Genomic DNA, 27,211 nt, shown 5'->3' with positions numbered 1-27,211 from the left:
CCAGGATCCTTGTTACATACTGTCCAAGTCAGCATCTGGGGTGATGAGCAAGAAGCAAGAGTGTGCAGTTGGCATTCTTATAACTTGTTCTAAGCCCTAACAGTCTCTTGTCCTGCATAACTTGCTAGGGAGATGTGAATAGACTTCTGTTCATCCAGGTTAGGTGCCAAAGCCAGACCACCTGTCTTGACTGAAGCAGTAAGTCTGTGAGGTTATGGGGGCATGGCTGACAGAGGCAGCTTACCAAGGCTGCATCCCTGGTGCTCCCTGCTCAGCTTGTAGGTAGCTCCATCAGTTTCTTGTCTAGCAATTGTCCTGCTTTGTATGACAGGGCCTTGGGAGTCAGGTAATGGTAATGCAAGCTTCCTGAGTCTTGGGAGCCTCACTAAGGGAATGTTTCAACATGGAGAAAAGAGCCACACACTCTGCTCCCCCACAAACGTGCTTCTAAATTACGTTCAAAATAGTGCCTGCTCCACTTAGCTCCGTCGGAAGGTTTCAGAGATTATGAACGTGCTGTAGTGGGAACAGCAGGGTCCTGTTTCCCACAGCAGGAGGTACCAGTTCTTTCTCAACTTTTGGTCTGTACCTAGGACTGGCCAAACCCTTTCCTTACCAGTCCATCACTATAGCAGGACGGCTTCTGTTTTTCCCAGTTAGGGTTCCTTTTCACGCAAGACATTTTTCCATATTTATATTTTGAGCTGCATCCCACACTTTAGGGAGTGTGACTGTCCCTCAGTCACTACTAGTTTCTGGTAATGCTGTCTTAGTGACCAGTGGGTAACTTATAAGTTACTCGAGGGAGGGGGTTTTTGGTGGAAGGTTGCCAACAATAATGACACGCATGTGAGTAAAACGATTACCTCTATCTACACTGCTGGTGGAAAGGTAAGCCACTTGGGTATACAGGAAGTGAGTCAGTGGTAAAGAGATAAACAATGAGTAACTAGAACTGGTCGTGGCCACAGCAGTGTTGTAGCTGCTGGGCTACAGGAAGGAATCCTGGAGAGAAAAACATGACCTGGTGTGGTGGGAAGAACTGTAAACCAGAATAGAAGGCAGTATCGGGCAGCACCATGGTTCTGAAATGATTATTTAACAGAATAATAGCTTGATCAGTTCTTCAGCTCAGGCTAAGGACTCAGAAGGCCACTGGAAAGAGGTGACAGTTTGGCAGGTGTTTGGTCCATCAGCCTCTGCTGCCTTGAATTGAGCAGAGTCAGGAACCTGCACTGTCAAATCTCCTCCCACCCCTGCCACGCCAGCTTTTCCACAAGAATGAAAGCAGCGTTGGCTATATCCAACAGGGCTGCTACTAGGAAAACAAAATAAAACTAGGCTATAAACCGTGATATTCCCACAGAATGGCCCCAGCACCAAACATTACCCCCACACCGTTCATAACACTATACTCATTCTGTTTAGCCAACGTATTTAATTGTAAGAGAGAGATGAAGTGTTGATAAAACCAAACTCTGGCCCTCCCTTCTCAGAGGTATTGGCAGCTTCCTCCTCACTTAGGGCGGCAGAGCTTCTGGATGTCATCGGCCAGGCCCAGGCAATGCATGATGCGCTGCTTCTCAGCAGCCAGGTCCTCCGCAGAGACCTGGCCCAAGAGCTTCTGAATAAATATATCCTGATCTTGCAGAAAAATTTTCTTATTGACTCCTGCACTTGGCACATTCTCCAGGGACCCAGATTTGAATTGGAAGTTTAAATACCTGTTTCTTTTTAACCCGGGTGCTTTCTCTTCAGTCCAGCACAACAGACTGCAAAGATAAATATTCCGCATGTTACAAGCCACGCTGCACAGAGCTGGAGAGTAAACACACACAGTGCTGGGGTACAAGCATGAGGACAAGAGCTGAGACCCTCAGCACCCATGCAACAGCTGCACTGGCATGGTGGCCCATGTGTGATTCCAGGAAGGAGAGACAGGCTCCCTGCAAAGCTGGTTAGCCAGCCTCATGGAATCTGCAAGGTCTGCACTCAGTGAGAGACCCCACCTCAGTAAATAAAGGGGAGCCTGGTCAAGGAAGAAGACGACACTCAACATTAACCTCCAGCCTCCACATGCATGTACACATGTGAACACGTCACACGTGGGCCAAAAAAAAACAACATGGGAAAGCAGGTGGTACTCACACCTGACCTCATGTGACAGGACCCATATTCCCTGAAAGGCTCACTCACTGTGGTGGCCCGCTGGCACCCTCATGTCCACCGCCACCCGAAGGCTATAGGTGACTGTTTCCAACATTACTGTAGCCAGGTATTTGTTTTGTCAGCCTGTTTATTTGCCATCAGGGGACTTCTGTGTAAACTCTGCTTTGTGCCCTGAGTCTTATTGTTGCTTTAAGGGAAGGCAGACAGCCACAAGTCTTGCAAACTGCAAACTATTGTTACCTCGTGTGTGAATTCTTAAGTTATATTTCACTGGATTCTCAGGGAACGCAAGCTTATAAATACCACAAAGCATCTTTGTCCACTCTCACAGACTCAACACTCTCCAAGATACTCCTTTACCTATGTTGCTTATTATTGTTATCATTATTATAATATTTTCATACTATTATTAGCAGAGCTAAGATACCTGGCCATGGAAAACAGAAATCTCTGCCTAAGTTGATTGTGATCTCAAGCAAATATGTCACTGAATATTAAAAAGTAGCAAAAACAGCTGATCAAACTTTATCTAAAAATTAGTCCCCATGTGTATTTTGCAAAGTTCACAGAACAAGCTGGGTGTGTTGGTAATTCCAGCTAAAGTATGAAATCCTTGAATTGGAGGTGGGCTATACAGTCTCAACAGTAAATTGAAGGCCAGCCTGGGCTACATAGGGAGATCCTTTCTCAAAAAATTAATAAAAACAATTAAGAAAAAGAGAATGATGACTAATTTGAATGTAATTTCTTTACTATTTTTACTTTAATTCTGGATAAAATAAATTTGAGTTATTCCAAACAGTTTTATCTACCTAAGGCAACTTCATATATCCTTCCAAATAACACAGTGTTGAGGTTTGAGGCAATAAAGAATACCAACTTGTTTCTTGCACCTCGATTTCCTCATAACTAGAAATATGCAATGGTGGCAATGGTACATATACTCAAGAGGCTGAGGCAGGAGGACTGCCTGAGCCCAAGAGTTTGGGATTAGCCTGGACAACACAGTGGCATCCTATCTCTAAGATAAATAAAAAATGCAAATAATACAGCTTTAATTACTTGTATAACTTTTACTTGCTTTATTTCTGTAAGCCATTATTTGTTTAATGGTAACTGGACTTCCATTGTTCCTTCACACCTCTGCGTAAAGGATGGAAAGAACATAAACAAGAGGAAAGCTCTCTCTAGAGGAGCAGACACTTGTCTTGGGTCTGGATGCCAGGGAAGGGTTACCCTTAGACTACCTGAGGACATAAAGAGTCTCTTCCGACTTCTCACAACTCACCCCTTGTTCTGGGTCTCAAGCTGCACAGTCATTTTCAGATACTGATCTTCTTTCCGCTCTTCCAAGGTGGCAGAAATAAGAGAAAGCTCCCCAAAGAGGCAGACCAGCCAGGTCAGGCGAGAAATACCACTGAACGCAGGGAAGCCAAATTTCTCTTCTTCCAGTGGGCTAGCTGCAAGAAATCACACGCCAAGAGAGCTGGGAAAGGACTTTCTCACAAAGATCCATGCCCAGGGAAGCTGAATGATCAAGAGGACATCCTGCTTCATGGCATGCATGTGTACAGTGATCAGTGAAAGGATGAAAAGCAAGGTGTTAAATGGAAAATGTTTCTTTTCTTTTAAAAACATACATTGTTGGGGGCTGGAGGGATGGTTCAGTGGTTAAGAGCACTGACTGCTTTTCCAGAGGTCCTGAGTTCACTTCCCAGCAACCACATGCTGGCTCACAACCATCTATAATGGGATCTGATGCCCTCTTCTGGCCTGCAGGGATACATGCAGGCAGAACACTATACATAATAAAAAAATACATCTTTTAAAAAGTTTCACATTTCTATTTCTAATATACTGGATACAATTAGGTATGCATATAAAAAGAAATATTCATGCATATACATACTTATCTTTTCAATAAGTGATTTAAACAGACCTGGTAGTGGGAAAACTATGACATTTTATTAGCCTTTGAGACTTAGATTCTTGTAAGCATTGCCTGTGCAGATGGCGGAAGGCGAATGTCACCATGACAACCTGAAGTGTAAATGCATTTAGTCTAGTGCAGGATCAAGAATGTTGGTCTCTTTCAGGTGGTAGTGGCACATGCCTTTAATCCCAGCATTTGGGAAGAGGGGCAGGTGGATCTCTGAGTTCAAGGCCAGCCTGGTCTACAGAGTGAGTTCCAGGACAGCCAGGACTGTTATACAGAGAAACCCTATCTTGAAAAAATGAAGGAAGGAGGGAGGGAAAGAAGGAGGGGAGGGAAGGAAGGAAGGAAGGAAGTTGGTCTCATGTTAAGCATTTTCTGAGTTTTTAAAGAAAGCACACTCACCCCAAATGAGGATCTGCATGAAAAATCTGTGTGGCCACTCCCGACCCGCCTCTGCCCTCCCAGTCTTAAATATAACCTAAGTTCGAAGGACTTCTCTCTATGACACTATAACCGAATACATCTTTTGCCTTTGGCACACTAAAATAATGAGCATGTTCCAAAACAATAGCAGGTTAGTAATAAAAACAACAAAAAGTTCAGTGAAATCACAGGGAATTAAGTGTCAAACAGGCTCCTTCTGGGCTGGTCTTCATCTGCTGCAGTATGCTGAACAGAACTCAGTAGCCACCAAAAGCTTGAGCCACACAGTGAAATTCCAGCCTGGCTCTGTCACATGTGTGCCCTTTGTCAAATGACTCGGCTTTGTGAGCTCAGGTCTCTACCCATATCACAGGATAACGAAACTTCAGTTTCATTATAAGACAACACATACCACACGCTCAGCAGTTTCTTGCTCCAGTGAATGGCCATGCCACTTCCTGTCATAACTCATAAAATTCTCAAGACAAGACATTCTTGTTGCTCAATAATGCCCTTCTACACAGAAGGGTCTCCTTTCTGTAATAAAAGTCCTAGTGAAGGGAGGTACAGACACTCAAGGGTAGACCAGAAAGGACTCAATTCAAGGTGACCCTAAGATCTGGATAATTACCTACAGCTAATACTTCAAGAATGATGGACATAAAAATTCAAATTACACATTTTATCTGACTTGTTTTGCCACTGTCCTAACCTGATGGAGGAAGAGAGCAAAAGTTGTTTGTTCCGAATAAGATGTATGAAAACATTCCCCTCTGCAAACATCTGTTCCCAATCCTTTCTGAAAAGTTTTCACCTATGATATTCCATAGAAAAATAACCTCCAACCAGCTGTCTCGTTTTTGCGGTGGTGAGGACTGCTCAGAGCCTGTCTCTGTGCTAGGCCAGCACTCAAACCCTGAACTCCCTTTCCAGACCTAGTTAAAACATCACCAAGAACAATTCTACCTGGAAGACTGGGACGGAAGCATCCTTGAGATTTGGGACTCAGCTTTTCACTCAAGGCTGCAGCAAGGATTAACTCTCATTAAGGGAAGAACAAGCCAGAGTGACGTTAATCTTCACTGTCAACTTGATTAGAGAGCTTTACATGAGGAAAAGCACTATGAATGTGGGCATCACTCACCACCAGCTGAGGTCCTGCACTGAACAAAAAGTGGAAAGAGCAAATGAGCGATTCCCAGCACTCATGTCTCTGCTTCTGGACTGAGGATACAGTGTAAACACCTCAGCAGCAGCAAAAGGACACTCCCTAAAGTTGCTAGTGTCAGGTGTTCTGTTGTAACTAGAAAAGTTATTAATGTAGATGTTATTGTTCTTGCATGAAGTTCTCTAGAGAGAATTAAAACATCAAGGTGGTTAATGAACCATGCTTCTAATCTCTTTTAAAAATTTCCCTTCATTTTCTGAGTATGGTGCTTTGCCTGTGTGTATGTCTGTACACCACGTATCTGCAGTGCTTTCCAGGGTGTTGGGCCCCCTGGGGCTGGAGTTCTAGACAGTTGTAATTCACCATGTGGATGCTGGGAATCAAACCCGGGTCTGTGGAAGAGCAGCCAGTGTGTGCTGTTAACCTCTGAAGCATCTCTCCAGACCCTCTAATCTCTTTGTGACATAAATTTTGTGTGCAGGTACCACTGAGGCACTTAGGGATATGTTCCCCTCCTGATCTGCAGTTGGCTCTCTCCAATTGCTTCTTGTCTTTCAGCTTCAATAAGCTTACTAACTTTTCCTCGTTTTTGACATGACCGGAAATGATACGATAGAAGCCAGGTGAAGTCAGAACCAAGCTGCCCTTGAGCAGAGGCCCCTGGGGCACTGGGAGCCCCTAAGACTGCCCAGGTGACAGGTCTAAGCTGGGTGGTTTCTGCTCCGGGTGGTGGGTGGACAGAGGATGACTGGTTTGGGAACCTCCCTCGTGACTAGCAACCCGGCCTCACACTGACCTGTGAAGTGAAGAGACCCTTCCAGCAGCTCTTTCCCCATCACTTCTTTCTTCAGGAATGCAAACTCTTCCATCAAGAGCTCGATATGTTCCTCATGCAGGACTTTCCCTGTTGTGACAAGTGGAATAAAAGGTGGCCATTATCCACAGCGTACAGCTAGCTGTGTGCCCGGAGGTCATGTCCTTCTTCCTCCAGAACAGGATATAGTATGTCTACAGACAGTGTTCAGAGTACACACTAGACTACTCCATGCTATCCTTACATACCCCAGCTGACATTAAAGTGCATGGGTTCTAACATCTCTAAATCCTTGTGAATACTTATTTTCTGGTGAATAGTGTGCTGTGGAATAGTCCTTCTGTACACTGTACAATGTGTTGCTCTCATTGTTAATAAAAAGCTGATTGGCCGATAGCTAGGCAGGATTTTCAGGGTAGAGAGAATGCCGGTAAGAAATGGAGTCTCAGGCATTAGGAGCTACTCAGAAAGAAGCAAGATGAGCTGGGCGTGGTGGTGCACGCCTTTAATCCTAGCACTAGGGAGGCAGAGCCAGCCTGTGAGATCTTGCTCTGTGAGTTGAGGCCAGCCTGGTCTACAGAGCAAGATGCAGGACAGGCACCAAAGCTACATGGAGAAACCCTGTTTCGAAAAACCAAAAGGAAAAAAAAAAAAAAAAGAGTTAGCTAGTAAGCTATCGGCCGAGCATTTATAATTAAGAGTGAGTCCCTGAGGAGTTGTTTGGAAGTCGCTGCAGAGACACAGAGAAACTCCGCCCACAGTAGCCCTAGGGTTAGTTTAAGCAGGAATGTTAAACACACAGGGTTGTCCCTTTAAAGGGAGGGATGTATAACCTGTTATCTGCCCAGAATGCTGAGAGCAGAGAGGTTAACAGCCTGGTGACTTTTGTGCACAGACTCTTATGAGCTTGTCAATCTATAGAACCTATCTTTATGGAAGGTGTCACATGTACTTTACAGAGTTTTCCTGTAGTCTCATCTTAAGGTTTATTATGCACATGGGATTGAATTAATTACCACCAGGAAAATAGAAAATAAACTACCCAGGGTCAGGCTCCTGAAGTTTGAACCAACACCAGCTACTTAGGTATGCTGAACTGCACTACCTTCTTGCCTTCCAAGAATCATGACTCTGATGACCATGCTGGTCACAGAGACCCCTGCAGATATATTTGTAGTTCTTATCTGCATGCCTTTAAAGACTGGACCTGTTATACTTGTTTGCCACTTTGGAAAATGAAAATTTCTACAATGTGACCTTTCTTTAGTCAGGTTACTTGGTTTGTTTTTAGTTGTAGACTCCTGTAGATGTTCTGAATGCAAAGCTTTTCTCAAGGATGCCATTGGCATAGAGCTTCCGTAGCAAAGGCTGCTGTTTTCCACATTAGCCTATCTTTCTTTTGAAGCACCGAAAGTCGCTGACATTTTGACAGTTTTACCCTTGTCCTTTCCTGGTGCTTTTACTACCACACGAAGAAACTGCTGCCACACCAAATATTACGGAGGATACTGTCTTCAATGAATGATATTTGGAAAAGTGTATATTCACATGCAAAATACACTGCACACTTACCAAATCAACTTACTCACTACATATGAAATACTTAACTATAAGCTAGGAGACAATAGATGAAAACACATGGTAAATTCTGGAGAACACTGGCTCTGTGGCTGAGAGAAAAGACCATCACCAGAAACAACTTAGCAAGAGTTGAAGATTCCATCCCAGTAGGAAGCATGGCAGCAGGCAGCAGGCATGATGTAAGCAACAGGCATGGCAATGGACAGCAGGCATGGCAGCAGGCAGTGGGCATGATGTAAGCAACAGGTATGGCAATGCACAGCAGGCCTGGGAGCAGGCAGCAGGCAGCAGGCAGGCAGGCAGGCAGCAGGCAGGCAGGCAGGCAGGCAGCAGGCAGGGCAGCAAAGCAGGAAGCTGAGTGAGCACATCTTTAACCAAAGCAGAGAAAGAGAGGCAACCAGAAAAAGGACAAGGCTATATAACCTCAAACTTGCAGACTTAAGTCTTTTTGTTTTGTTTTGTTTTGTTTTTCAAGACAAGGTTTATCCATGTAGTTTTGGTGCCTGTCCTGGATCTCATCTGTAGATCAGGCTGGCCTTGAACTCACAGAGATCCGCCTGGCTCTGCCTCCCAAGTGCGTTTCCAAACAGTGCCACTAACTGGGAACCAAGTGTTCCAATCAGAGCCTTTTTCTTGTTCAAATGACCATAACTGGACTAGGCAGATTGCTTAGGAAAGATCAGAAAAGGGCAGACTACAGAAGCCAAAACAACACAAATGCCATGTCATCAAACCAAAATGCTATGTATGACAATTAACAGAATAAAAACACTACTTAAAAATGAATTAAAATACTTGCAAAATATAGATCCAGTAAAAGGGTTAATATCCAGAATGTATAGAGAACTCAACAGTAAAAATGGTAATAATAATCAAAATTTCAAATAGTAATATACATAGAAATTTTCCCAAAGAAAATTCATTCTATAGGGAAAAAATGTTCAACATTTATCATTAGAAAAATGAAAATACAACCCTCAATGAAATATCAACTCGTTCGATTTAGAATGTCTGTTATGAAAAAGGCCAAAATTTTGCTGACAAGGATATGGACTGAAGGAAAGGGTACCCCACACATTGCTACCCCGGCTCACAACTTACTGTCCTTGTGGAAAACACTGTGGAAGTTCCTCACAGGCTTCAAGAGAGACCTAACAGGACCCACCCCACTGGGCACACCAATCCCACTACCACGTGTGTAAGCCACAGAAAACGGGGCATCAAAGAGACACCTGACCCCCTGTTCATCTCAGCCCTATTCCAAGAGTCAATGCACAGATTCAGAACAAACCAACTGGGGCCTGCCCACAACAGAATTCTACTCTTCCACAGTGAAGCTGAAATCCTGTCGTTTCCATCAATGAGGGGGGCCTAGAGCCCACATAGTGAATGGCACCGTCATGCTAAACAAAACTGAAATGACCAGGTGCAGAAAGAAACATGATGGTGCCATTCACTATGTGGGCTATGAGAAGCCAACCTGAGGGAAGCAGAGAGGAGAATGACGTTTACCTGAGGTCGGGGAGGAAGGCAGGAGGGGCTGGTCAATGAACAGAGATTTAAAGGAAGAAGGGACCAGTCCTGCCAGGTTGGTCCTCCATCCTGCCCATCCACACCATATCCAACCTCCTGGCCTGGCCCAGGTCGCACATCCTGTGCTCTGGTCTGGAGGGCTCCCTGGACCCTAGCCTGCCTGCTCTCTCCCTGATCTGCATGCCTAAACCAGATCGCACAGTTGTGTACCTGCTCATCCTGGTGAGTCCTTGGAACCTCACCTGCCTGCACCATACCCAATCCTCAGGCCTAGCCTTGGTGGCATAGACTGTCTGCCAGCCTATTTAGTGGCCAAGATCCTGGCCACCCATACTGTCCTCACTCCCAGGCATAGCTTGGGTTGCACATCTTACACACCAGTCAAACAGATGCAGCCAGGTATATACCATTTGATTTCTTTCTCATCACTGCTTTCTTACCAATGCTTCCTTCTTTACCACGGAACTGGAATCATCCTGTTCCTCCTATCCAAAACCAGCACTGAATCTGGAAGTATTATCCAGCTCCTCGTACCTGACACAAGATTAACTGAACCTGTACAACAACAACAACAACAAAAACCATACTTCCGTTCAGCAGGGGCAGCCTAGACTCTCACACTGGACACACGATCAAGAGAGTCCACGTGCCTAGGTCTCATTGGAAAAACACAATATGACATGCTAAGACAGTATGTCCTCCCCGAAAGCCAGCAGGTCGAGAGAGGTAGTCTCCAATGAGAATTACTCAAGTGAATCCCAGGATACTGAGCTAAATTTTTAAACCTTTATTTTTATTTTGTGGGTATGGGTGTTTTGAGTGCATGTATGTCATGTCTGTGCACCACGTGTGTGGAGCCCAGAAGAGGACATCAGAAGCCCTGGGACTGGAGTTATGGACAGTTATGAGCTGCCATACAGGTGCTGGGAATCAAACCCAGGTCCTCTGGAAGAGCAACCATTTCTCTTGAGTGCTGAGCCATCTCCCCAGCCCCAGGACACAGATTTAAAAAACAAAAAACCAAAAACAACAACAACCAAACTTAACAGCTGAAGACAGAAGCACACATGAACGCAATGAACTTAAACAGAATAGTGATGCCCAAGAGAACACAAACGGAAGGCCGAACAGACAACAGGGACAATTAGCATCTGAAAACGGGATCAATAAAGAGACAGAAACACTGAAGAGAACTCAAGCTGAAATGAAGGCAGAACTGAAAAATGTAATAACCCAATTAGAAAATTCAGGGGAAAGCCCTAAAGTAGAATGGATAAAAAAGAAGATACAGTATTAAGACTTTGGGTCTCTCCAGACTGCTCTTAGTTCTGCTGCGTGGAGAACAAGAAACTCTCAGATACCATATGGGCACAGCTGCTTGACTTTGGACTTCCAACCTCCAGTGGCATGAGTTAAATAAATCTCTTTTCTTCGTTATTATCAACCGCAGAGTTATAGTACCACCAAAGATCTCTACCCCCAAAACTTTTGACTAAGCCTACAATGTGCTTAAAATAGTTTCCTGGTGTACAGTGAACATTTAGTACTTACTCCCTTAATGGAACAAAGAAATCAATTACTGTGACTTGGGCATTTTCCCATTAGTAAGTTTCTGAGATACAACCAAAACATCAACATCGTGACACTATCACATGTGGGAACCAATCCACTGCTCCATTACAACAAAGCCAAGAGTCTAACAACCCCTCCACATCCTAATCTATACACTCCCTCATACCTCCAGAGCCTGTGGGCAAGAGAGAGATGGGGGAACTCTTAGCGCCAAAGCAGATGCAGATAAGGCAATTTCCATGAAAGGCAGCAAGATGGTACCCCTCAGGGGGCAGAAACCTGGCACAAGGTCTATGTTCCAGAGTCAGAGAATACATCACCTTTCTGTGCAGCCAGCTCCCACAGGTCCTGGGCTGCTGCAAAAGACAGTGCCATGGGGTATTCCACAAGGACATGCTTGCCAGCCTGAAGAAACTGCCTTTGAAAACAGAAACACAGGGGAAGGATTCTTCAGGTAAACACTCAAATGCCCTGTGTGTCAGAGAGCACAACACTGCCAATGCACAAGAATCTGTGTGCAAATGTAATAAACAGCCAAGAGTCAGTGCCCTGCAAAATAAAGAATGAGCTACACCTCAGTCTTTGTCCATACTGTGAGGAAGAACTTTTCCAGTTATAAAATCATTTGACTAGTCAATGTTCAAACTCTAGTCTGCCTTCTGTTGCTGTGATAAACACCATGACCGAAAGCAACTTGGGGAAGAAGGGGTTTATTCCCGCCCCCCTTTTTTTTGGAGACAGGATCTCACTATGTAGCTCTAACTATTCCAGAACTCACACTGTAGACCAGGCTGGCCTGGAACTCACAGAGGTCTGCTTGCCTCTGCTTCCCAAATGCTGGGATTAAAGGCGTGTGCCACCACTGCTCAGCCTGACAGTAGTTCACAGGATAACCAGAATGTTCTGTGTTGACCATTAAGTCCCATTTACATAGTTTTAGCTTGCTCAGTCCTCTTTCCACGTGTAAGGCAAAGCTTACCTGCATCAGGAAACCTACCTTATATAGTCTTCATGGCTAGAGCTCTCACTGCAGATGTAGGCGACCTCAATCTCTTGGCTGCAGAGAGCATCTTCCAGAGAAATCTGCCGTACTTCATCAAGGCTCCCAAGTTCTCGTCTGTTTCAGAATAACACAGTCTCAAAAGCAGACAGAGCCAAGGCTTATATTAAATGAACAGTAGTACTCTGCTCGCCTCCTCCCAACAATGCCAAGGGATGGGGCTTTTGGAAAGTAAGAAATTCATTTTCTCTTCCTATTTCCTGGGTATTTCACTGTAGAGTGAGGAGAGCCAGCAGCATTAGGGTGGAAGCCAGGGGACTGGGAATGCCAGCACTGCCACCAATAGCTTGTAACAGGAGCTAGAAGTCTTCGAAATAGAAAGAATCAGACCTTTGTATCTCACATAAAAGGATGTCTGTGGTCATTTCCTACTGGAAAACTAAGCTCCTGGTCAAATACTGTGATGACTGTACCGAGCCAAATCTCACACATGCACCAATCACCCTGGTATAAACTACCATCTACTCCAAGCTCCTTCACATACTTCAAGGCTTGGTGACCACCAGGAGAAAAGTCAGCCAGCATCCCTGCCTCCATTATAACTAGACCAGAGAGGCTCTAACTGCCACAGCTGACCAGTGGGGCCAGGATGGAAACCTAGGTGACTATAACAATGACAGAGAAGAGAGGTAGTGAAGGAGCAAGGGCCACGTTATTCTGTACCAGTCCAAAAGCTGTAGGGAGTGAGTGGTCCTAGAAGGATGCTGTCAACCTGGGGCAGCCAGCAGATGCTCCAGCCAACAGGGACTTTGTGAGCTACCCGACCCATACTGCTAGGTTTGACCAACACTTATTGTCTGCCTACTGTGTGCTGGGCACTGTAGGAGAAACCATGGAGAATGAGCTCACATTCTGACAGAGGCATGGAGACACACATACATGCACCACCAACAACAACCAAAAGAATTGTGCAGGATGGAGACTGGGGAAGCCCAGGAACACATCTAGCCTAGGGTTTCAGGACAGGCTTTCTAGGGAAGAAACAGAACCCAGAAGGGAGACCATAGACAAGAGAACAATGATACCAGGACGCAGGAAAGCAGGGCTGTGAGTGGGCCATCTTCCCAGACGATCTAGGGGGTCGAGGAAGTCTCAAGACATGCACTGTGCAGCTAACTAGGGCTTATGGAAAGAATATTTCCACTTCAACCTCAAGGGCACATTATACTTGATTCTAACCTCAGGTAGGGTCCACTGGGGTGTGTTGGCTAACAATAATCATGATTTCCCTGTTGCATGCAGGCCCCTCTCCCCACCTTGAATCTGACAGGGAAGAAAGGACAGACTTAGAGAAGATCCCAGCACATATGGTTTTCTCTCACGCCTGGAAACAGGGGCCAACTCAAGTCAGTCAGGCTGGAAGAATGTGGCCCCGTGAGTTAAACACAAAAAGACTTTCTGCACAGACCATCACAGTAGTCATTTATGACTTGTGAAAATATTTATCTGGCTAGGCACACGCCTTTAATCCAGCACTCAGGAGGCAGAGCCAGGTCTGTGAGTTCAAGGCCAGCTTGAGCTCCAGGACAGCTATTGCTACACAGAGAAACCCTGTTTGGAAAAAAAGAAAACAAAAGAAAAGAAAGGAATGAAATATTTATTTGATGTCCTTCTGGAACACTGGAAGTAGAGATCTGCCTGAACTTGTCCCCAACACACCTCACCCCACAGCATCTGTGTCTACTTCATAATTGATCTGACATGGCAGATGCTTAGCCGGTGAGTGGGGTGAGGGCAGACCTGACCATGAAGAAAGAAAGAAGGAGCATTCGATTTGTTTCCATCGAGTTAGGGTAAAAAAAAAAAAATCCACATAGAAGATAAAAGCAACAAAGGCAGAAAGGGCCTGAGATGGGAAGCGGAGGATGAGGAAGGAGCCAGGACAAACTTTACTTAAAAATGCCGTAAGGAGGCCTAATAATTTGCATGTTAACTTTAGAAAAATTAATAAAAAAAAAAAAAGTTCAGCTCAATTACCAGAGTGAAAAGAACACATAGTGTTGGACTCAAAACACTTTCCTTTAAATGTAATTCTTGGGTTTTGCAGTTGTTACACCCTCAACAAGATCACTGAATGGGTCTATGTCCCTGTTTCTCATCTTGAACTGGAGTTGGTACTGAGTACTGAGTACTGAGTACTGAGAATGGTCTAAGGACAACATTGTGCAAAGCCACCAGGAAGGCTGTTCTGAATGACAGAATGGCTAAGTGACACACGCCCAGACTTCTTTCAGGCCACACCTCACTGTGTAGCTTCTGTAGTACACAAACATCATGCCCCTTTGCTGCTCCATGTGGGGTCTGCACTGGGCCTCACTCACTGGACATGCAGCTGTAGGCCCGACTCTTCAGTTCCCCAACCGCTCCAAACTAGAGTTTCTAGCGCCCACTCTGTGCGTGGTTCTCAGAAGAAGCTGGCTTTTCCTTATCAGCTCTGGGTCTAGAAAACACCCATGCCCTATGGTGTTACCAGTCACTGTGATTTCCATGAATTGTGGAGCACAAACCAAGTGGGACTTACCTGGACACAAAACCAATCAGGTTTAGGAATGCCGACGAGTGTGGATCCCTCAAGTCCCTTATCCTCACGGAGCCAGCTCTGCCAACACCAACCACTACCACACCAAATTTCCTCTCAGGCTGAAATACCAAAGACCAATGTGGGGTTTGAAAACAGTCCAGGCATCTGATGCAGCACATCAAAACAGAGGGCTGGATCGGGTTCTGGCAAGCAAGGGCAGCTGGCAACCAGACATCCAAGCGCAGGAGCAAGACTACTCCGGAAACCAGGTCTCAGACACAAGGGACTCAGAACCAAAACATTTTCAGAAAGGGCTCTGCCCATTTCTCTGTGCTAAAGACCTTCTGGACATCTCCCACGTGGTTCTGCCCATTTGGTTCTATCTCCGACCACTTCTCCACTGTCAAGGGAACTTTCTGTTGTTAGCCACACCTCCCCCGAGTCCAGCATCTCCACACATGGGCTCTAATCAGCTGGGAGTCATTCAGAGGCAATCCTGCTATGTAAGAGGCTGACAGACGAGGGCACACAGGAAGACATCTCTTTATTCAGACTCAAGACCCATGTTGTTTAAGTCCTTACCATGGCTGCATTCCAGCCACCTTCATATCCGCTCTATTCTGGTACTTTAAACAGTAATTAAATAATACTGCTAGAAGACAGATGTTAATAAGCTACACTAAAAAATGAAGTCCACTTATTTATTTATTTTTTATTTGGTTTTTCGAGACAGGGTTTCTCTGTGTAGCTTTGTGCCTTTCCTGGAACTCGCTCTGTAGACCAGGCTGGCCTCGAACTCACAGAGATCTGCCTGGCTCTGCCTCCCGAGTGCTGGGATTAAAGGCGTGCGCCACCACCGCCCGGCTCATTTTAAAAACTATATAATAACAATACATTATAATCCAAATATAAAAGTTACTGCCACATTCATTAAACCCAGCTCTATGTATGTGCATAAATATGGAACAATTATAATTAATGAAAAAGAGACCATGAATATCAGTAATGGGGGGAGGAATATGGAAGGGTTGGAGGGGGAAATGATACAATTATATTTTAATTTTTAAAAATTAAAAAAATAACTTGGATGAGAAAAACAAAATTGATTTTATCATTACAGCCACAAGCCATGTCTGGAATCCACTGTTTATGTGGTGTAAATCTTGATAACTACGCTTAGGAAGTAAATGGATTCCCAGTATTTAAGACTGTCTTAGGCCACAATGAGATTGGAGTCCGACCAGGACCTTTCAATGAGGGTAAGCAACTGAGTAATTACAGTGTGGACTGCAGTGGACCTGCTCGGACAGACACATCTCACTGTGACCTAAGGGACACTGGCCCACTGCAGCATGTGGCTCTGGCAGGCCTTGCCCTTCTCCCCCATTCCCTCTGCCTTGCTAACACCATTCGATACCATTTCTAATTGAGCCACCAAGGTCTATTCCCTTATTTGGCCACTTCCTCCTCCTGAGGCTGATTACCAAGGTCCAGCACTCAAAAGCCCCCTTTGGTCCACCTAATTAACATGCCCCATTAAAATTAAACACCTCATCCTAACACAGGGTTTCCCCCTTTATCTTTATAAACCGTCATTTGCCTATGTGCCATGTCTGTCTCTTCCTCTCTATCCAGAGACGGTCCTCTGTCCCTCTGGGACAAATACTCCTGCCCCCTTTCCTTTGTCCCCTTCCCCTTCCCTTGTCCCCAATCTCTACCACCGCAGCCTAGCCCCTTCTAACACAGACCTCCCCTTCCTCTCTGCTTAAAAGGTACACCTGCAAGGTGTAAGTTTTTGCTGCTGTTTCCTGCCTGAGTCAGAAAGCAGTCTCTTTAACTTTTCTTCCCCAATTCATAAAGGATCGCTCTATGAAAACAGGTGTTTGGGTGTGGTGCCTAATTCAGGGCCTGAGAGGGAGCCCCCTGATATGCGGCAGTCCCCTCCAGTGACAGAAAGAGCTCCTGGTTGGTGGCTAGAGTGGATAATCCAGGCAGTCACAGGAAAGTGTCCAGAGACAGAATGCCCTATCATAGAGACACTTCCAGAAGAATATGGCCAATAGTTACATTAGCGTCTTGTGATGATAGCAAATATTTGAAGTAATCAACCTATGAAAAGGCTCATTATTTTGGAGGTTCCAGGCCATGACAGGTTGGCCCTGCTGCATGGCCTAGCTTAAGGAAGGTGGACACAGATAACAACCTAGAAGGTCCTAATATCTTCTCTATCGCCTAGAGCCATGTGTACACCAGTAGCCTAGAGGAAACATGTTAAAACTGTTTGGGATGTTTCTAAACTCTTTGGGGGGCGGTATTGAGTAGGTGAAATAAGGAACGCTGAAAAAAATATCCTTCATCAGTTGGCCTTGCTGCACGGGCCAGGAGCACACAGCAGATAAAAACTCAGGGGAGATCATTTTTCCTCCATCACCCACAGCCATGAACAAGTAGGTAGCCTAGTGGGGGAGTGTTTTTGAAAAATCTTTTTTTTTTTTTTTTTTGGTGGAGCTGAGGATCGAACCCGGGGCCTTGAGTTAAATTCCCAGCCCTTGAAAAATCTTGAGAGGGAAAGGATATTCTAGGAGAGAAATAAGGCCCACAGCAGCAATAGTGTCCCTTACAGCCCTCTGCATGGAACTCACCTCAGCACTCATCTTGGTCTCTTCCGTTGGTGCTGTGAAGATAGAAAGAGGTTCAGGACCCTGGGGACACTGGCACCGACCTCTCTACGAATTCACACTTAGCTTCAGGCGTCAACACTGTAAGAGGAACCAGAGGCGGGGACTGTTGTGTGACAGGCAGACACAGACATCTACTCACCTCCAGAAGGGAGCCCTGGGTAGACCGAGGTACAACTGTACCCGTGTCTAAGCTGTGAGTCAGCAAGTCTATAGCTGGGCTTGCTAACGGAGCGTGGCGCGGGGTCACTTACAAGGAGCAGGGGTGCTCAACAGCTCAGGGGCAGACTCCAGAAACGCGAGCCTGGCGCTCTCCGCCGCTTGCAGTGGACAGTGAGTGCAGTTAAGAATTCCTTTGTGCGGCCTGGCTGGTCAGTCTTCACCCCTTGCCATCGTTTTCTGCTTTTTTTTTTTTAACTGCTGGGTAGGAGCCCTCAGATTCTCTCCAAGTTCCTGTTTCCCCCACATTGGAACATTTTCATTTGCCTTTGTCACCCTTTTCTCCTTTCTTGGAGGAGATGTTGCAATTTGGAGAACATGCTTGGAGCAGGAACATAACTGAGGAACTGCCGAGATCAGCGTTGTCTGTGGCCAGTCTGTAGGGCATTCTCTTCATTAGGGCTAATTGCTACAGGAGGGGCCAGCCCACTGAGGGCGGCGCCATCCATAGGCAGGTGGCCCTAGGCTGTGTAAGAAAGGTAGCTGAGGAGGGCGGAGGAAGCAAGCCAGGAAACTGCCTTCCTCCCCAGCTTCAGTGCCTGGTGGAGCTTCTTCTGCCTTAAGTTCTGCCTTGACTTCCCTGTAGCCAAATAAACCCTCCCCTCCCCCAAGCTGCTTTTGGTCAGGTTTACTGCAGCAGAGAGGCTGACTAGGGCAGTCAGCCCACGTGACCCCATTTCCCCCACTTCTTCCCTCAAATGTCACCACCACCTTTTGCTCTCCAGGAACGGTACACAGGCTGCTGGAGGGCACCTTCCTTGGGATATCATCTCAGCAAATGTCTAGAGAGGCACATTTCTAAATCTGCATGGTCTGTGTCCTATCCTGGATAAGAAGCTAGAGTCACATAGTCTCTATGGGGATGATGTAGTCCCCCAGGTTCCAGCTTGGAGATGACAGTTTTTAATCTGGCTTACTTTTACAGAGACAAGCGAAGCGTACCGTTTTCTCCTCATAGCTGACTTCCCACGGGACCTGAATTTTCTCTGTAAGAGAACTGTTCAGCGTCTTTCCGGACACTTCACATTAAAGCAAAAGGAAGAGCCAGACAGAAGACCAGGAGTCACAGGCAGAGGGAGAAAGCAGAAAAGGATATGGAGGGGCTGGAGAAATGGCCCAGTGGTTAGGAGCACTGGCTGCTCTTCAAGAGGACCTGGGTTCAATTCCCAGCACCCACACGGCAGCTCACCGCTGTCTGTAGTTCCAGTTCTAGGGAATCTGACACTCTCACACCAAGGACATAAAATAAAGTTAAATATACATTATATATATATATAAAAGAATAGGAAATTGATGTGACAGCAGCGCTTCCTTCAGGAGACTCCTCGGCCAGCATGCTGGCTGTGTATTCTTGATACGGAACCCCAGGCCCCTTAGACGGTGCACCACTGATCCGGAGCCAGCCTTAGGGAGACACGAGGGTCGCGAGAGAATCCTGCAAAGGTTAACTTTTTTGTGCTTGTTGTTTAGACCTGCTAGATGTGTTACTCTAACTGTGACAGGACAGCTGGACCACCAGAGGCTGAGAGGGAGGCAAGGCTACTCTGGGGCACTCTTACCATTGCCCCGGCCCTGGGATCTGATTCTCTTCAAGTGTGGTGATAATAATCATGAGTAACTGAAATAATAACTCCCATAAAAACATAAACTCTGGGACTGGAGAGACGCCTCAGCAGTTAAGAGCGCTGACTGCATTCCCGGCATCCACATGGTGGCTGCCAACTACATGTAACTCCAGTTCAGGGAAGCCAATGCCCTCTTCCGGCATCTGTGGTATACAGACGAACATGAGGCAAACACCCAGACATGAAAAATAAAAGTAAATGAATAAGTCTTAAAAAAACAAACAAACCCCAAACCAAAAACCCAAACTTTACTTGAGGCAACCCTTGGAATGCCTTGGGAAGGCGACGTGACTACCAGGGCCTGTGCGAAGAACATGATTGCAGCAACTTCCTCCTCTCCCCTCAGGACGAGTTATCTGTGCTTTGAGGCTATGAGGCAAAGCCACAAAGACAGAGAGTGAGAAAGGGTTAGTGGAGGCCCCTGCAGGCTAAGATATCAGAACCTCAAGCCACAGTCATGTGAACACAGTGAAACATAGTAAGTCAGCAGAGAAGGACAAAACACTTAGTAAGTATTGTGGAGACAAACGTTTAGAGAAAAATGAAGCCATTAGAATCTAAAGAGAATTGGCTTTTCTTTTCATGATAATGAGAATCGTGCCCCTGTGAATGCTCACCAAGTGGCCAACATCAGGACCTCTCTCTGAACGTCACATTGAAAGCTGTAAGACGGTATACATCCATGTCTGATCATCGACATAACCCTTGGAATAAAAAACAAACTGACCAAATTTAAATCTTATTTTTGTAGGATAAGGTCTTTGATGTTTTAAGATCTATTAAAACCAGATTATCCTAGACTTTGGCAGCAAAGTGGAGAGAGAAGGGTATGATAGGTTAAGGGGGGCTGTGTCAATCAGCTTTCTATCATTGTGACAAAAGGCCACTGTGTATGCTGTCAAGCCACACAAGTGCCATTGAACACAGGTTTAATGTTATCATCATAGTCAAGAACTACTCTCTATGAGAGTAAAAAATAAAAAATTGAAAAAATTACTTTTTTTTTTTTTTTGATTTTTTGAGACAGTGTTTCTTTGTGTAGTTTTGGAACCTGTCTTGGATCTCGATCTGTAGACCAGGCTGGCCCTGAACTCACAGAGATCCTCCTGCCTCTGCCTCTCGAGTGCTGGGATTAAAGAAGGTATGTGCCACCACCACCCTGGTGATATTTTCTTTCTTTAGTAAAAGCAGCAATGCAAACAAAGGGGCTGGAGAGATGCTCAGTGGTTAAAAGCACTAAAGGGGCTGGAGAGATGCTCAGTGGTTAAAAGCACTAAAGGGGCTGGAGAGATGCTCAGTGGTTAAAAGCACTTGCCACGCTTGCAGAGGCCAGAATTTAGTTCCCAGCATCCATGTTGGGTAGTTCACAAATGTCTGTAACTCCAACTGCAAGGGACCTGCCACCTTATTCTGGTATCCCCAGGCTTGTGCATATGCAAACACACACACACACACACACACACACACACACACACACACACACAAATAATAAATCTTTAAAAAGCAAACAAATACAAAATGCAGGGGCAGAGACAATGGATCCTTTGGTGATGGTGTTTGGCCAATGAAGAATCACCGAACGAGGGTGAAGAAAGGAAGACAGGCTGGGTTACCTATGCCACACCTGCACAGTTCTACACAGAGCTCATCAGCAAAGCTGATGTAGTGATCACAGTCACTACAGCCCTGGAGCAGGCATCAGAGGCTCCAGCTACCTCTGTCTTACGCTATCCCCAGACCCCAGCCTTGATCCGAGAATCCTCCCTACACCTCAGAGTGGCGACTGTAATCACCTGAAGTTCATCCTCGGCTGCCTCTCTTCCACTCACTGACCTCCACAACTCTGCCTGTTTTTCCACAGTGAAGATCAACAAGTCACTTCCTTTTGTTCCATCTTGTTGTCTTATCAGGATTTGTGTGTGTGTTGTTTTTGAGCTAGGGTCTCACTTTGTAGCCCAGGCTGGCATGAAACTCACTCTACAGCCTAGGCTGGCCTCCAACTCTCAGCAACCTTCCTGCCTCAGCCCTGTTTTATAATGAGACCTATAGAGTAAAATATACTGACAATACAGGAAAGTCTGGGATCACACACACCAAAATATGAACAGCAGTTATGTCCCTGAGTCCCAGAAGTCTCAGATAATTCATTGCTTAGTTCTAAAAATTCAAGTGTAGTTAGTCATTAATATTCCCCCTCACCTTCTTTTCCCTTTTAAAAAGATTTATTTATTTACTAGGTACACAGAAGAGGGCACCAGATCTCATTACAGATGTTTGTGAGCCACCATGTGAGTCCTGAGGACTGAACTCAGGTCCTCTGGAAGAGCAGCCACTGCTCTTAACCTCTGAGCTGTCTCTCCAGCCCCCCTTTTTTATTTTTTTAAGGTTATTTGCAAGATAGGATTTCTCCTGTCCTGGCTGTCCTGGAACTCACTCTGTAGACCATGCTGGTCTCAAACTCACAGAGACCGCCTGCCTCTGCCTCCCGAGTGCTGGGATTAAAGGCATGCGCCCCCACGGTCTGGAAGTCATTCATATTTTTTAGTTTTCTGGTTATTTGATAATACTTTGTCTCCTATTAGACTTCAATGTGTGTTGTTCTGGAATGTACAATGTAAGAAAAGTATCTGCATACTTATTAATACAATCTTTTACAATAAAATGAGCTTTAATGCCTTTTTTTTTTTTTTTTTTTTTTTTTGTTTTTCAAGACAGGGTTTCTCTGTGCAGTTTTGCGCCTTTCCTGGATCTCACTTTGTCGACCAGGCTGGCCTCAAACTCACAGAGATCCGCCTGCCTCTGCCTCCCGAGTGCTGGGATTACAGGCATGTGCCACCACTACCTGGCTTGCATATTTATTAATACAATCTTTTACAATAAAACGAGCTCTAGTATTCTAGTTTAATAATTTCAAAAACTTCTTGGAAGTAATATGGAAATTTCATTAATTATGGGGGAACTTTGCAGTACAATATTGTTTGCTTTGTATATAATGAGTGCTAATGTTAAACCTTACGTTGAAAATCCTGTTGCCTTACATCCTATCAAGCAAACATGATCCTTACCCCTACTTCGACAAATGAGGAAACAGACAGGAAGAGGTTAGCTAATGTGCCCCAAATCCAATGACAGCTGTAAGGAAAACTGCATAAGCATAATGTTTTAATTTTTTGGGGGGGGGTGGGGGAGGGACAGGGTTTTTCTGTGTAACAGTCCTGGAACTCACTCTGTAGACTAGAACTAGAGATCCACCTGCCTCTGCCTCCTGAATGCTGGGATTAAAGGGTGTGCCACCACTGGCTTTAGTTTTTCTTTTCTTTCTTTTTTTAAAAAAAAGATTTACTTATTTATTATGTATACAGCATGAATGACTGCAGGCCAGAAGAGGGAGCCTGATCTCATTACAGATGGTTGTGAGCCACCATGTGGTTGCTGGGAATTGAACTCAGGACCTCTGGGAGAACAGTTGGTGCTCTTAACCTCTGAGCCGTCTCTCCAGCCCCCCAAAAAGTTCAGAAACTAATTTTCTTCCTTCCTTCCTTTTTTTTTTTTGAGCTGAGGACTGAACCCAGGGTTTTGCGCTTGACTAAATCCCCAACCCCTCTTTTTTTTTTTATAAGTAGGACATAAGGAGTTGGGGATTTAGCTCAGTAGTAGAGCGCTTGCAGGCAAGGCCCTGGGTTCGATCCTTAGCTCCGGCAAAAAAAAGTAGGACATAAATAATTTCAACCTTATTTCTGAGTTTTTCGGATAGCATGCAGCCTACAATGAAATCCTCACAGCGTCTTGCAACACTTCTTCCTTCAGTTTCCAAATAATAAAGTGCAGCTAGGAGAGAGTAAAGGACACTCCTGAAGCAGATGGTCACCCATCACTCAAAATTCCAGGGCAGAGTTCAAAGTCTCCATTCCGGAGATGAAAGGGGTCAACCACCGGCTCAGACTCAGTCCGGTGGATTAACACCGCGCGATGCAGCCACCAATCTACGTGAGGCCCGAAACCATCAACACTTTGAAACGAGATGCAGATTTCATTTCTGTGTCACGTCTGCACTCGGTAACGCTCGTCTTGCAGAGCGGAGTGTCCGGCTCGCCGCCGCCGGGCCTGCGAAGGGCCGGGCAGTGAGGAGCGGGTGACCAGGGTGCTCCGGGTCCCGAAGTGCGGCTCGGGGACTCTCGGCGGCCTCCGGCTCCCGCCTGAGCACTTCTGGAACTCCCAGCCCCGCGCCCCTCCCGGGCCTGCGCTCACCTCTCCGGCCGCCCGCCTGCTCCCGGCTCCGGCTCTCCTGCACTGCCGCGTTCCCGCCGCTAGGGGTAGCGGGACGAGCGGCTGCTGGGATTCGATTGGCTGCCCGGCTGGTGGGCGGGGCTTCTGCCGGGCGGCCTCTGCAGCTGCCTAGGCTGCTGAGCTGGGCAACCCTGTGGGTTCCTGCCGCGTGGCCTGTGGAAGATGCAGTGGTTTTTACACGGCTTTGGTGGGGTATCGCTTTCTCAGCTCCCTTCGCGCCATATGGAAATGCCTGAGGCTTTTTTTTTTTCTGGTGGTGGGTTCAGTCGGGACCTTTTCTAGTTTAGTGGCCCAAGCACAATTGATCTGCTACAAAAGTTCGTTCCTGTAAGAAGCGGAAGATTCTAGGAAACCAGTGTTTGTGATTCCCTGCACTCAGAGCTAGGAAACATTTTCCCAGGGATAGCCTGGTCTCTCCCTGGGAATGCCCTAGGAGTAGCCAGCCACACTGTAGAGAATCAGGGTGCTCCGTGCACAAAGTATACCGTCTAGTTAAGGGGTACTAAGGGAGAAAAGTAGGGGAACCTATCTGTTTCAAGATGACCAACATTTCCCCCTTCTTTACCCCGTGATGAAGCTAATAGTGTTTTCTTGGTTGCAAAAAGAAATCAAGCCTTTATTTCCAGGTGGTGGTTTTTTGTTTGTTTCCCCGAGAAGAGATAAACAAGAAGTCTTCACTCCAGATAGGGCACCGAGTACAATTACTTGGCGTCTGACCACTCCTTACCTCATTTCCATCATCTGTCACCTGAGAAGTTAAAACAGTCACTCCCTGATCTCCCCAGCAGTCTTTCACCTATACAGCAGCCAGAGTGACCTTAACCTGCCTTTAACTCCAGTTCCAGGGGATCCAACACCGCCCCCACCAACAAAAATGCACATAAAATTAAAATAAACATAGAAGAAATTAATTAAAAGATATTCATTGCTGGACATGGTGGTATAGACTAATCCCAGCACTTGGGAGGCAAAGGAAATCAAGGCCAGTCCATGCTGCATAAAACCCTGTCTCGAAATAAAGGCTAGGACTAAGGAAGGAAAGATGGGTAGATTGCCATAGGCCGGCCAGGCAGCCTGTCAGTGAGCTCCAGGTTCAGTGAGAGACAATTTTGTCCCAGAAACCAAGATGGAGGGCTGGAGCGATGGCTCAGCCATTAAGAGTTCTTGTTGCTCCTACAGAGGACCTGGTATCGATTCCCAGCACTCACATGGCAGCTCACTATCATCTGTTAACTCCAGCTCCAGGGGAACCAGTGCTGGCACCAAGCACTTATGTTTGAATAAGTCATGTTCTTTTTTTGTTTTTTTAGACAGGGTTTCTCTGTATACCTGTCCTGGAACTCACTCTGTAGACCAGGCTGGCCTCGAACTCAGAGATGCACTTGCCTCTGTCTCTTGAGGCATGCACCATTGTTATGGAACAGTTTTTTTGTACACTGTGAAGATGTATTGGTATTGAAGATGTATAAACTCTCATCGGTTTAATAAGGAGCTGATGGCCAACAGCTAGGCAGGAAGAGGTTAAGCAGGACTTGCGAAGGGTGGGGGGGAAGCTCATGGATGAAGAAGGGCAGAGTTGCCAGGATATGTGGGGAGAAGTGAGATGAACAAGCCATGCTGAAGAAAGGTACCACTATGTAGATAAGAAATATGGGTTAATTTAAGATGTAAGAGCTAATTAGTAACAAGCTTAAGCTATTGGCAGAACATTCATAATTAACAAGTCTCTATGTGATTATTTGGGAGCTGGCTGGTGGGACAGAAAAGTCTGCCTACACACCAACACTGCTTAGCTAAGTCATATTCTTAAAAAGCTTAAAAACTAATAAGATAGGAAGAAACCTGATTTGACCTCTGGCCTCTGAAACATGAAAATTTATATGATTATACACTCAAAGCCACACAAACATGAACATACAACACATATGCAAAAACATACATACAAGTAACATTATACAGACTAAGAAAGTTGTCTTTATGTATTTAGGAATATATATATATATTGATTAAATAATTTTCATATACTTAAATTATAAAGAAGAAACAGACCCAAAAAAGCATAGATACATTTTTATTATACATTCAATTGAAATTTTTAAAATTACAGAGTTCAATGCCAAAACAAAGTAAAAAAAAATACATATTAAGTTGTTATTCACTTGCAATGTTCTCTCCTAAAATTCTGATGAGGAAAACAGCTTAAAGACACATGAAGAGATTCAGTGCACTTCTAGTGGGTTACCATGCCACAAAGACATGTTTATCCACAGAACATAAGATGGAAGAACAGTAAGATGAAATGAAAATACTGCACTTTTCCATAGTCCATTTGGCAGAGATTTTAGAAGAATGTTAACACTCACCTGCAGAGCACGTGCTGTGCTTGGCAAGCTTGGCACACGGGCGCTCTTTAACCACTCAGCTCCTACAGTTTCTCCAGCAGGACTAACACAGGGTCCTTTCACACTCCCAGGAGCCTTTCTGCTGACCTCCTGGGGATGATTCTTGGGGAGCCTGGCCACTTCCTTCCAGCTGCTCCCAATGCTCTTCCTGTTTTCCTGTATTTGTCTCCTGCCTCGTACCTGCTGCCACTCCATCCTAGCACAAAGCGCTAGTCCTCCTTCTCCCAAGTGTTACCCTCGTTGGCTGAATTGTGATTATAAAGTAAAGAGACTAGATCTAAAATTCTCCTTACTTTATGATCATATTTCTACAATGCAAAAAGGTTGATGATGCCTGATTCAGAACATAATTCAATGAGTTTAGATAGACTCTATACTGGTCCAAAGTTTTTAAATATATACTCTTTTCTATTATTAGTTTTCAAATCAAAAACGTTGTAAACATCATATTAAATATTTCAGCAGAAACCCTGTTACCTTACATTGTATTTAGTGAGTTCAAAAGTGACACTATGTTCCCTTTGGCAGATCTAAAATTATACCTGAACCTCAAACCTACCATTTACACTTGCTCTATTAGACAGCTTTGTAGGCCAAGCATATCTCATGGCAATCACTGCTGCTCTCATGAACACACCTTGTAACAAAGCAGCAGAAACAACAAAAGTATGATCTCTTTGGACACTGTCCCTGTGATTTTAGATACCTTACTCCCACTGCCCCACACCCGACCCAACCTCAGTGGCCACATGAACACCTGGAAGAATACACCAAGAAGGAGAATCTGCTAGACCAAACGCTGCCCTGTTCTGTCCAAGTGAGAGTGAGGCTAAGGAGCAGGGATGGCTGCTGAAAGGGAAGTTAATGAAGCTGGCTGCTTCAGAATCCCTTCATCATCAAAGTGCTGAGTCTGATAATGCCTCAGGTTTTCTACTCAAAGGGAGAAACTCAATGTGCAGGAAATACTAGTCACCTGCTGTTTTAGCAAGGTTTAATTGCACATCTTCTATTTATTTACTTATTTATTTATTTATTTATTTATGGGGGGGGGGGTTCGAGACAGGGTTTCTCTGTGTAGCTTTGGCTGTCCTGGAACTTGCTCTGTAGACCAGGCTGGCCTCGAACTCAGACCTCCTACTGCTTCTGTCTCCCGAGTGCCAAGATTAAAGGTGTGTGCCACCACTGCCCAGCTAACTGCATGTTTTTAAAAGAGAAATTAACAA

The 27,211-nt window shown here is 45.3% G+C and overlaps 1 protein-coding gene across 1 annotated transcript; it reads right to left on the bottom strand.

The window, feature by feature from the left end:
- Positions 1-1,418: 1,418 nt before the first annotated feature.
- Blvra (biliverdin reductase A) lies at positions 1,419-23,599 on the bottom strand. The gene is made up of 8 exons (XM_036183101.1): positions 23,548-23,599; positions 17,420-17,536; positions 14,778-14,896; positions 12,194-12,313; positions 11,517-11,614; positions 6,493-6,600; positions 3,458-3,629; positions 1,419-1,772 (listed from the first exon to the last, which is right to left on the bottom strand). The coding sequence occupies exons 2-8, from the start codon at positions 17,429-17,431 to the stop codon at positions 1,517-1,519; spliced, it is 885 nt and encodes a 294-aa protein (XP_036038994.1). The 5' UTR covers positions 17,432-17,536; positions 23,548-23,599; the 3' UTR covers positions 1,419-1,516.
- Between the last annotated feature and the right edge of the window lie 3,612 nt (positions 23,600-27,211).

This window comes from Onychomys torridus, chromosome 4 (assembly GCF_903995425.1).
Source record: "Onychomys torridus chromosome 4, mOncTor1.1, whole genome shotgun sequence".
Lineage (NCBI taxonomy): Eukaryota > Metazoa > Chordata > Mammalia > Rodentia > Cricetidae > Onychomys > Onychomys torridus.
Note: the sequence above shows the minus strand (reverse complement) of the source record. Positions and strands in the feature narration are given on the sequence as shown.

Coding starts and splice junctions, on each gene's coding strand:
- Blvra (XM_036183101.1), bottom strand. Junction 11,615..12,193: donor AGCCATGAAGACTATATAAG/GTAGGTTTCCTG, acceptor CTGTTTTCAAAG/GCAGTTTCTTCAGGCTGGCA. Junction 6,601..11,516: donor GGAGCTGGCTGCACAGAAAG/GTGATGTATTCT, acceptor TTGTCACAACAG/GGAAAGTCCTGCATGAGGAA.